Here is a 12,577-nt window from a genome sequence, read left to right on the forward strand (position 1 = left end):
CTCCTTGAAGCCCTAATAAAATTACCCTCAATGGAAATTGAACCGTTGAGGCATCACAGTGTTACACTCTGCCATACAATTGAATTGAATTGAATTGAATGATAGCATAGAAACAGGCTCTTCAGCCCACCGAGTCTACGCCGACCATCGATCACCCGTTCACATTAGTTCGATGTTATTCCACTAACACATTAATTCTCAACACACTAGGAACAATTGACAGAAGCCACTTAACCTACAAACCTGCAGCAGCTCTACCAGCTATACCACTCTGCTTCAAACACCTAAACATAAGATTACATCCTCATCTGCTACTGCAGAATTCTGAGATTTGAGCCTGATTTTTAAAAAGCTGCTATTTTTAATCCAAAGCCACATTTTGACACACAGTTAACTCCCCAAGCCAAATAGTCATCATCTCTTGCCTAACATCTAAACTTCTCTGTTTCACCCTCCTTCTCAGTATTCCCTCTCCATTTAGTCCTGTTGTGGGCATTCACCCAAAAACCCAGCGTTAGCACCTGTGGCCTGCTGGAGTTTAATACCTGCCGAGACATTCTATGATGGAAAACATATTCATAAATACTCCCTTACATCATTTCATGGATCTTTTCTAGATTTAAACATCAGGAGGGCTTTAGCAACACATCCATAATGATGACAGAAAAATTAACTTGCTGAATTTTGTTTGTGGCTTAAAATAATAAATACGGTTAGAAATGATAGCATATACTGGTGGTGAAGCGCTGTAGAATAGGAGGAGGGGACATAGACTCTAGGCTAGGGCATTGTCACTACTGCCCATCAAGTTGAGTTGTGAGCAAGACTGTGAGGATCACAGATTAATCCAGAGATAGCCCATGCAGTTGCCACAACCCAAAACTAGGATGTTTCCACTAGTGAGAGAGTCTAGGACTAGAAGTCATGGCCTCAGAATTAAAGGACGTTCTTTTAGGAAGGAGATGAGGGGAAATTTCTTTTAGTCAGAGGGTGGTGAATCTGTGGATTTCTTTGCTGTGGAGGTCAAGTCATTGGATATTTTTAAGGCAGAGATCGATAGAAGGCATGGGAATGGGGTTAAGAGGGGAAGATAGATCAGCCATGATTGAATGGCAGAGTAGACTTGATGGGCCAAACGGCCTAATTCTACTCCTATAACATATGACCTTAAAGGCCCATGACGATTCAAAGGGTAGAATCTCACTGAAACAAAGGTTGTTAATTCTTCATGCAACAAGTCTCTGCAGGCTTCAATGTGATAATGACTTGACAACTTGTTCTTGTGTATCTATGGTTAAGGGAAGTGGGCAATAGCTTTTATAAATTACAAAGCAGGTTGGAAAAGCCAAAAGCCCTAATCCTATTTCTATCTGTTACAGGGACGATTGCAATGTTTAAGAAACATTTAGGCATGGGTAGGGTAGGTTTAGAGGGATAAGGGATAAAGGCAGGCAGGTGGGACTAGTGTAGATGGGGCATGTTGGTCGGCGTGAGCAAGTTGGGCCGAAGGGCCTGTTTCCACGCTGTATGACTATGATTATTTCTCCTGATTTTGAGTTATTATTACTTGTCTGAACCCTTGGTTTTATTCAAAACTCACCTGGTTTTATTCAAAATAGTTTAAAAAGAGATCAAACCCTAGTCTAATATCTCCTTCACAAGGCTGCACAAGAATACATGAAAATAAGGGCAGGAATAAGTCACCAGACCCCTCAAGCATGCCGCACCTTTCTATAATAGGTCTACAATAAACTACAATAAACTAAACTATATGATCATGGCTAATCTTCCCAAGGCCTCAACTCCTCCTCTGGGCCAGATCCTCACAACCTTAAATGCTTCCTATAGTCCAACACACTCAATACTACTACATTGGATCTTCAACCTAGATGTTGCAGCCAACCACCTGCTGCGGGACTTGAATCCACAACCTCCTGGCTTGGTGGCATAGCTGCCATAAATTGACATAAAACTCACCTTCCTTCAGATATGCTCAGAGTCATGCATGTCACAGGGGGAGGGGAATTCTTAAGTGAAAATGGAAATAAAAATACATTTTCTTGAGCAACCTAAAGATGTCCAGGGTTACTTTATAATGTCACATGAGGCATGCTGTAATGTTAGCATAATGATTATTTGCCAAAATAGCATCTAATTCTACTGCTCAAAAAACAAACCAGCCCTTGGGAATTCTTTGAACATATTTTCAATAATGCTGCCTGATATCACTTCCCTGCTGTTTCATCGGGATTATTTTCCACATATGTCTCAATATTTCCTTTCATGGCCATAGCTGACTGTAACAATGCCATTTACAGGGCAGCAGAAATAGGGTTATTCTATCTTACAGAGAAGCAGTTACAATGGGGCGGTCATATCTGGGTTGACAATGTTCCATAACAACATCATTATATTCACCATCAGAGATGCATCAGAAATGGTGATCTAATTGTCTTTTTTTTTTTTTTAAAGCATCAGGGAAGTAATTTGAAATATGTATGAAAATACAGAGTAATACCATGCCCACCCACCCTCTCCCCCCTAGAAAACACACAAATTGATGCATTCTTTACATTGACCTAGTTTTGACCAGGAATTAGAACTGGTACACTACAATGCTGATAACCACAGTATATTCTGTACTTTCCCATCTGCATTCTGTATCTGTCCCCTCGCTTTACTTATAGTAGTTTTAATTTTAGTTTGTTTTTAGTTTTTAGTTTTAGAGATACAGCACGTCAACTAGCCTTCAGCCCACCCAGCCCGCGCCAACCAGCGATTCCCCCCGCACACTAACACTATCCTACACACTAGGGATCATTTACAATGTTACCATGCCAATTAACCTACAAATCTGTACGTCTTTGGAGTGTGGGAGGAAACTGGAGCTCCCGGAGAAAACCCACGCAGGTCACGGGGAGAACATACAAGATCCGTACAGACAGCACCCGTAGTCAGGATCGAACCCGGGTCTCTGGCGAACTCAGGTAAGGCAGCAACTCTGCTGCTGCGCCACCGTGTCATAGTATTTGAGTTTCGCTTGATTGTATCATCTGATCTGATTGGATAGCATGCAAAACAAAGCTCTTCACTGTACCTCCCTCCGTACATGTGACAATAATTAACTTTTAACCTTATGTACAATAATATCCCACTGGGCTCTTTCAACTAACGGACAAATTAATTGTGGGAACTACCAGCACAGATTCTTGATTTTTGAAGGAAAGAGTGTACTAAATTTCATTTTGAGATTGGAGAAATGGAGTAAAGGCCGGACAATGGAATTGAGGCACGTGGTCAGATTTGATTTAGCTGAGTGATGGAATAGGCTCGAGGGGCCGAGTGGCTTCTGCTGCGTTCCTCTGTTATTTCAATCCCCATCAGCACCGTAAAATACAAATCACTGCTTGAGCAGATTTCATAAATGACGGCTCCCATGTGCTACTTCGCGAATGCAGTAAAGGCCAAAGACAGGCAGAGGCGGAGAGGGGAAAATCAGCCCTTTTGCTTCCTGAATGAACACTGTGAAGTTGAATATGACACAGCAGCGAGGAGGGAATCGCAGAGTGATTGTTTATTCCAATGGATCCAGAAAGAGAGAAATGTAAAAGCTGATCTTTTGTTTCAAAAGTAAAATATTGACTCTCGTTATCAACAATGCAACCTCCAAAGAGATCCACCCCGATTGGCTGGTCAGTCTTATCATTGCTGTAATGTTGTGCATAATATGATTAGAGTTTCAAGTCATACATTAAATGTGTTTAATGTAAAACACAGCAGACACAATAATGTAGAGGATAGCAGACATACCCAGCGCTTATGTTAGTGGATGAAAATGTCCTGGAACGCATATAACTGTTCGTAGTTCACTATTGATTCCAGAACATCAATCTTGTTTGTAACTCTTTAGAGGTGCCGGTATGTCATTCCATCACAAATAAAAAAGCACTGGACACACCTATGAACGATGCAATTGATATATCTGTGCAGAGGACAGCAGCCACACTGTGCGCAAAACATTATATATACCTGTGCAATGTACAACACACATACCTATGTACTGTATACATCACATATACCAGAGCTCAGCATAACAGATTTGTGTACATATTGTGACAGAAATACTTGTACACAGAATAGCATAAGTGCCTCTATATTGAAGAACAGATATCTCTGTGTGTGGTGGAACAGATATGTGGTGTAGAGTGGGGCCGATACCCCTGCTTACAGAAATAATTAATTATTTTCTAGTTTGCTTTGAAGCAAAAACACGATGTGTTGGAATGTTCTTACATAAACCTGAAGACACTTAAGATCTACAAGCATTTCAATCGCTTCAGCGTCACTCTGAACTACGTGTGAATTTTGAAAGGAAACAGAGGTAAGACAGAAATATGTTACAATGCGAGTTATACTCATGGATGGTTGCTGATGGCATCTGCAAGAAAACGTGAAGCATTCTCTGGCCAGTGGTTTTTCTCTGCAGTTCCCCGTGTGTCACTTGTTGCTTGGCTCGTGAAGGCAGGGCGGTAAAACAGGAAGTCAAATCCAGGTGACTCCAGTCCGATGGCTCCATGGCATCACATGGACTCGCTGTTGCAGGATGAGGTACTTTTTCTTCTGGGAGGGGGATTAGGGTGCCTTTGCTCTGCCTACACAAAGAAACACACACAGTAAATAGCAATGTTACAAAATTTTGAGATTTTAAAAATCAAGTCTGTAATTTATCCCATCAGATAAAGCATAAAAATAAGTTTAATTTGACATCTAATTCACTTTCATATCTCAAGTATTTAAAAAGTTATGGCCATTTTCATACTCGGAAATGAGCATCTTGTTCCCTATTGATTTTCTATGGACATAACAAAAAAGTTGTGATCGTGAACAGTCAAAAGCCCATAACTTTCTTAAAAATTAAGAGAACTGAATGAAATTTTCAGTTATCATAGATTGAAGCATTCTGAAACAAATATAAAATAATCTTACTTGGATGACCTGAAATTAAAGCATATAATTAGTTAGTTACCTAATTGTAGCTAATTTCAGACTTCAATTACTAGATCTAAACATCTATCCATTTCTTAATAAATGATTAACATTTTTAAATAGCCTAAATGTCCAAATAATATTCACAAATAATTCACAATAAAACATGATTTTTAAATCTCATTTACATTAATTTATAGGCCAAATGGAAGGAATTCAGTGTTCAATTGCTGTAAATAAATGCCCATTTAAATCAGCTTTCCAGTGGGTCCCTGTGGAACGCGCTGGTTTAGAACGTTCACATTGCGGTAGATTTGTGCCCCAAATGCCCAGAAAAATACTGCGCGATATAATGGGCCCAAATTGAGCTACTCGCAATATTAAATTTTGTATAAAAGGATCTTTAGAAGCCCTTTTGAATGTAAAAATATACAACCTACCTTCTGCTATTTTCTTTATGAGACCCTGCGGTTGCTGACGGTCGCGGGTTTAAAGATTGATTTTTAAACTACTATAACTATTATTCAAGGCCTTTAAACCTAATAATAGCTTTTGCGACGGGGTCTATCAGCGATTTTTCGTTAATAATTAACTAGGCTGAACATTTTCGATTGGAACAGCTTAGAGAAAATCGCGTTTTAAACCCGCCCCCTCTAAACGGCGCCAAAATCGCGCACACCCTCAGCGGCAGATATTCAGCGACGCTTCAGGTAGGCTTTGCAACATACCTACAGTAAACCCTTATTATTACAAATCTATTTTTAACGGATTTCGGTTATAGCGGACTGTCTCTTTAAGAACACAGGCTGCTAGTTACACTGCGGAGGCTATTGAAATTGACAAGGTATTGAAATTGACAAGGCATTGAAAAATTACAAGGTGTTGAAATTGACAAGGTGTTGAAATCGGCATTGAAATTGACACGGCACTAAGATTGACAAGCAATTGCTTCTATCGACACCTAACTCTATTAAACAATGTAACAAATAGCCTTTAGTATTTTTAGCCGCAGTAATAAAAAATATTTTTCAGCTGTTAAAAATAATTTTGTATTTGAAAACAGCTCAGTGTTTCATGGTGTGACCGCTAGATATTTGGAACCAATCCCTCATTCGGCAATAACGGACAGCATTCCCCAATCATATGGTCCATTATAACCAAGGTTTACTGAACATACCTTCAACCGTTAAATGGACTGATAGACAGGCAGCTGCTCCACACATGACCCTATAGGTAAGATCAATATGCAAGTGGGAGATAAGAAAAGGATGGTCTTGAGCTGAATCACTCGTCCATGTTAAGGCAGTTAATCTTAGCTGTCAAGAGCCTGACTACGGGTACTGTCTGTATGGAATTTGTACCTTTGCCCTGTGACTGCATGGGTTTTCTCCGGTTTCATCCTATACTCCAAAGACGTACAGGTTTGTAGTTTAATTGGCTTTGGTAAAAATAGTAAATTGTCCACGGGGCGTTAGTGTACAGGGTGATCGCTGGTCGGCATGGACTCGGTGGGCCGAATGGACTGTTTCTGTGCTGCTTCTCTAAACTTAGAAACATAGAAACATAGAAAATAGGCGCATTCGGCCCTTCGAGCCTGCACCGCCATTCAATATGATCATGGCTGATCATCCTAAACCAAACTAAACTAAACTTACACTCTTTGTTGATAATGTTTGACTTTCTTAGAGTTATTTAAAAATGCGCATTTGATTTCCTTAAACTTAGCTTTCTGAGCAATTTAATTTAAATCTAAACTCCAGAAGATATAGATATATATAGATCAGTCTGAAGAAGGGTTTCGGCCCGAAACGTCGCCTATTTCCTTCGCTCCATAGATGCTGCTGCACCCGCTGAGTTTCTCCAGCATTTTTGTGTACCCTAGATATACTAGATATAGTTTTCGCTTAATTATAATTTACAGACTTGCTGTTCAATTGAATCATGTCAGTTGGAACTTCATAAATATTTCATGTCCTTGATTTCATCAATAAAAAGAGTCACACCAGCAAACTGATCATATCGTCTCACAACTAAGCAGAAGGCCATTTGGCCCATTGAGTCCATGCTGGCTCTCAGAACAATCCCATTCCTTGCTTTAGACATACAAATCATGATATCTGCATGGGAGGAGAAGAAGAGAAGAAGGGGAAAGTGGGAATGGGATGCGGTGTGGAAGGAATCATGAGCAGATAGTTTGGGGAAGGGTAGGCGGGAGCTGAAGAGGGTGAAGATGTGAGAGAGGGGAAGTGGGGGTGGGGGAAGGAAGGAGGTGGAGTGGGAAGGAAAGGAATGATAGGTTGGGAATGGAAAGAGGGGGACCAGAGAAGGGAAGAGAAAAGATTTGAAGGATGAGAGGTTGGTCATGTTTCATTTGATAATGAAATTCCATTTTTTTTTAAATGCATCATTTCGACAAAACAAAATCATAGCTTCCTTTTACTGTTTACAGAGCTCAGTTTATTTGAGATAGTTGAATTGTTGGAGAAAGATAAATTGTCATTAAAACAGCTCTTATGACTCCATTGACTAGATTTTGCCAACTCATTGCAGCAGAGTACAATCTCAGGCAGTAAAAAGCTTTTCACTGTAACTCGGTACACGTGACAATAAACTAAACTCAAACTCAAGCAGGTCCAATGACTCACCTGGCGATGTTGCCTCTTTTTCCTAAGTGGTTTAGAGGAGAGCTGGAGCATGTGTCCTGTTATCTCACCATCAGGATGCTCTAGTCCTTTAGCCTTACTCTGCTCTTCATCTGAACTCGGACCCTGATCAATATTTACTTCACCACCTTTTAATGTTCAGTTAACCGGCTAAGGGGTGAAGAAAAGTGGCACAGAAATAAAACAACGGAACTATTTGCTCGCTTTAAGGGAGTGCTGTAGGCGACAAAAAAGCAAAGCACACTCGGTCACGTTACATTGGAAACACACAAGGTGCAAGCTTTCCAAACACACTGCCCGTTCAGGGGAACCTAGAGAAGATAACCATTCCAGCCCAGAGAAGGGGAATCAACAAGTCAAGTCAAGTCAAGAGAGTTATTGTCATATTTCCCAGATAGGACAATGAAATTCTTGCTTGCTGCAGCACGACAGAAGATAGTAAGCATAAATACAGAACAGTTCAGTGTGTCCATATAGCATAGACACACTGAGACACACATAGACACAACCAGAGGACATAGGTTTAAGGTGAAGGGGAAAGATTTAATAGTAATTTGAGGGGTAACGTTCACACAAAGGTGGTGGGTATTTGGAACGAGCTGCCAGAGGAGGTAGTTGAGGCAGGTTCTATAACATTAATTAAAAGGCATGATTTAGAGGGATATTTCACTTCGGCAGCTTAAAAACCCAGTGATATGAAGATCGATTCCTCTAACTTCAAGTAACCCTCTCTCTCCGTCCCTCTCCCACACTAGTCGCCGTACTAGTTTTACTGTCACCCTGTTGAATTTCACCGTCTGTATCACTCGTTATCACCTACCCCCACAGCCAACAATGGACCATTGTGGGCTCCAGCTCTCCTTGACCATTGTTACTTATTTCATTCATTTGTTCTATATCTCTCTATATCACCGTCCATATCTCTTGTTTCCCTTTCCTCTGACAGTCTGAAGAAGGGCCTTGACCTAAAATGTCACCTATTCCTTTTCCCCATGAGATGCCGCCTGACCCACGAGTTACTCCAGTTTTTTATCTATCTAATATTCAGAGGGATATGGAAGAAAACATGGGCAAATGGGACAAGCTTAGGTGTGATGCAGTTGCTCGGAGTGATGTGGTTGGTCCGATGGTCCCGTTTCCTTGCTGTATGACTCTCTGACTCAATGGCAAGCAGGGAGGATTTTAATCCAAGTTGACTGCGCAAGCATCAATGACAACACCATGCACATCTGATTCCAGCAAATACCGTCACAGCAAGTTGCAAGAATATATATTCCATTGCACAAATCAAGACAGTGTTCTTGAAAGTGTTTGATAAAGGCACAATTAATTTACAGAGTAATGTCTTGTTGAATACCAGGATATTCTATCGTGTGCAGATCAACAGAACATCAAGAATTAGTGTGATGTTGCTCAGCTGGGCTAGTGGGCTAAGGGATGGCGAATGCAGTTTAATTCAGATAAGTGTGAGCTGTTGCATTTTGTGAAGTCAAACCAGGGCAGGAACTTCACAGTGAGTGATACATCCCTGGGGAGTGTTATAGAGCAGAGGGATCTGGGAGTGCAAAGACAAAATTCCCTAAAAGTGGCGTCACCAAGTAGATAGGGTGGTGAAGAAGGCTTTTTGCGTGCTTCATCATTCAGGGAATTGAGTATAGAAGTTGGGACATTATGTTACAGTTGCACAAGAAGTTGATGAAGTCACACTTGAGACATAGTGTGCAGTTTCGATCACCCTGGTTTCTGCAATATGCCATTAAGCTGAAAAGAGTGCAGAGATGATTCACAGAGATATTGGCAGGTCCCGAGGGCTTGAAGTTGGGAGAGGTTGGGCAGGTTAGAACTTCATTCCTTGGAGTGTAGGAGGCGGAGGGGTGATCTTGTCGAGGTATATATATGAGGGATATGAAATCATGAGGGGAATAGATAGGTTGAATGCACCCAGTCATTTACCCAGGGTAGTGAAATCAAGAACTTGAGACATAGGTTCAAGGTGAGAGGAGAATGATTTAGAAACATAGAAACATAGAAAATAGGTGCAGGAGGAGGCTATTTGGCCCTTCGATCCAGCACCGTCATTCATTGTGATCATGGCTGATCGTTCCGTATCAATAACCCGTGCCTGCCTTCTCCCCATATCCCTTGACTCCACTAGCCCCTAGAGCTATATCTAACTCTCTTAAATCCATCCAGTGATTTGGCCTCAGAGGCGCTGCCCTCTGTGGCAGGGAATTCCATAAATTCACAACCATCTGGTTGAAAACGTTTTTTCTCACCTCAGTCTTAAATGACCTCCCCTTTATTCTAAGACTGTGGCCCCTGGTTCTGGACTCACCCAACATTGGAAACATTTTTCCTGCATCTAGCTTGTCCAGTCCTTTTATAATTTTAAATGTTTCTATAAGAACATCCCCTCATCCTTCTAAACTCCAGTGAATACAAGCCTAGTCTTTTCAATCTTTCCTCATATGACAGTCCCGCCATCCCAGGGATCAATTTAGGAACATGATGGGCAAGTTGTTCCGTTGAGAGGGTGGTGGGCATATGGAATGAGCTGCCAGAGGCAAGGTATAACAACAACAACATTTGTTGATCACCTCCGATCATCTGTCTATCAGAGACAGACAAATTCTTGATTAGAACGGGTGCCAAGGGTTATGGGGAGAAGGCAGGAAAATGGGATTAGGAGACAGAAATCAGCCATGATTGAATGGCGGAGTAGATGGGCTGAATGGCCTAATTCTACCCCTATATCTTGTGAACATTTTAAGAAGCATTTGGACAGATGCATAGGTAGGAAAGGGTCAGAACATATGGACCAAACACAGGCAAATGGGACTAGCTTAGATGGGGCATCTTGGTCAGCATTGAGGAGATGGGCCGAAGGGTCTGTATCTATGGTATATGACTATGATTCTAAAATAGCCTAAATAGGATTAAAGCCTATATATTTTTAAAATATATCATAGAGTATAATATTGGCAGCACAGTGCCTTGATAAAATGAAATAGTCATAGCATCTTGTCTTCACTCTGGCAATACATTTAGCACTAACTCTGCTCAGCCACAACACACGAGCAGTAACACTCTGCAGCTTATATTGAACCATGCAGACTGGAAGAACTTACACAATGATCCAGCACGTTGATGAAGAACAAACAGACAAAACAGAAAGGTAAAAGAAAGGAAAGCTGTCGGTGATGTGATGACATTGCAATATACATTCCAAACTCCAGGTGCACCAACCCCTTGTTGCAGGTACACAACAATGCTGGAGAAACTCAGCGGGTGCAGCAGCATCTATGGAGCGAAGGAAATAGGCAACGTTTCGGCCCGAAACGTTGCCTATTTCCTTCGCTCCATAGATGCTGCTGCACCCGCTGAGTTTCTCCAGCATTGTTGTGTACCTTCGATTTTCCAGCATCTGCAGTTCCTTCTTAAACCCCTTGTTGCAGTTGGGTTTTCATGCATTGGGATTACATTTCCAGTACAAGACACCCCTTCAGCAAATCAGTCACTAGGAGTGCATTCAATAGCACCGCTTGGTTCTCTCTTCCCTCTCTCTGGAGAATCCATTGCCACAGATGGCAATGGAGGCCGAATCATTGGGAATTTTAAACCGGAGATTGATAGGTTCTTGATTGGTAGGGGTGTCAAAGGTTACGGGGAGAAGGCAGGAGAATGGGATTGAGAGGGAAAAAAAATATAGGCCTGTGATTGAATGTTGGAGCAGTCTCGATAGACCGAATGGCCAAATGCTGCTTCTATGTCTTATGTAACTCTCCGTACAGCTATTCTCAGTATTTACTCCAAAATAAAAACTGAAAGTCTGAAACATCACAGCAGAAGTTGGCGAGTTCTTTAAATTTGATCACATCAGGCCTGTATTTATTGATCGAAGATGTACCATTCTTGGAAAACTGAAATCAGAAATCGAAGTAATCTCTGGCATCTATGCCTCTATATAAGTCGCGCTGTGGGGTCATAGCAGATGACAATGCTGCTGGAGCTCGTCTGAATGCCAATCCTGCTATCTATAGTAATCTAATACCACAATGTCCCTCAAGGGAAAGAACAATGATTTACTTGAGGGATATTAGAAATGGACACGCTGCAATGACTAAGTAATTTCCTTTCGAAAATACAAGGGCAAAGGCTTCTCTTTAAAGTTACTGGATGGAGAGGAGCTTGTGGATAAAAGCTGGAAAGATCTAAAATTGAGGCAGGAAGGCACGGTGGCGCAGCGGTTACAGTTGGTGCCTTATAGCGCCAGAGACCCGGGTTCGATCCTGACTACGGGTGCTGTCTGTATGGAGTTTGGATGTTCTCCCTGTGATATGCGTGGGTTTTCTCTGGGTGCTCCGGTTTCCTCCCACACTCCAAAGACGTTCAGGTTTGGAGGCTAATTGGCTCGGTAAAATTGTAATTTGATCCTAGTGTGTAGGATTGTGTTAGTGTGCGGAGCTCGCTGGTCGGCGTGAACTCAATGTTGCCGAAGGGCCTGTTTGCGCACTGTATCTCCAAACTAAAATAAAACAAAGTGAACACAGGATGGAATGGGAGCAAAGTCTGAAGAAGGGTTTCGGCCCGAAACGTCGCCTATTTCCTTCGCTCCATAGATGCTGCTGCACCCGCTGAGTTTCCCCAGCAATTTTGTGTACCTATGGAATGGGAGCAATCCTGGAAGTGGAATTGGATAGATAGCATAGAAAAGAGAGGGAGAAAGCCGTAGGATCGTACAGGAGAATGATGTAAGGTGTAAAGGAAACGGCCATAATCTGTTGGGTTACTCTCAGATGTGGACTCACTACAGAAATTACACTGCAAATCAAATGTTGCATTTTGGCCCATATTGGGCCTAATCCAATTTATTTAAAGACTGATCCAATTTATGATAATGTTAATTGGAATGAGGAGGTTATCCTTTG

At 41.6% G+C, this 12,577-nt stretch overlaps 1 protein-coding gene across 4 annotated transcripts in view; it reads right to left on the reverse strand.

Annotated features, from left to right (window-relative positions):
* Positions 1-3,559: 3,559 nt before the first annotated feature.
* Positions 3,560-12,577, reverse strand: part of reep1 (receptor accessory protein 1) — a 96,564-nt gene continuing 87,546 nt past the window's right edge. For 2 of the 4 annotated variants that reach the window (XM_033034960.1, XM_033034967.1), the window contains 2 exons: positions 7,632-7,777; positions 3,560-4,652 (listed from right to left, as the gene is read on the reverse strand). In XM_033034960.1, coding sequence (XP_032890851.1) covers positions 4,581-4,652; positions 7,632-7,777 — 218 coding nt within the window. In that variant the 3' untranslated portion in view covers positions 3,560-4,580. Of the gene's footprint in view, positions 4,653-7,631; positions 7,800-12,577 lie in introns of those variants that run through there. The other 2 variants (XM_033034974.1, XM_033034980.1) reach the window with 2 other exon arrangements.

The sequence above is a fragment of the Amblyraja radiata genome, chromosome 1 (genome assembly GCF_010909765.2).
Source record: "Amblyraja radiata isolate CabotCenter1 chromosome 1, sAmbRad1.1.pri, whole genome shotgun sequence".
NCBI lineage: Eukaryota > Metazoa > Chordata > Chondrichthyes > Rajiformes > Rajidae > Amblyraja > Amblyraja radiata.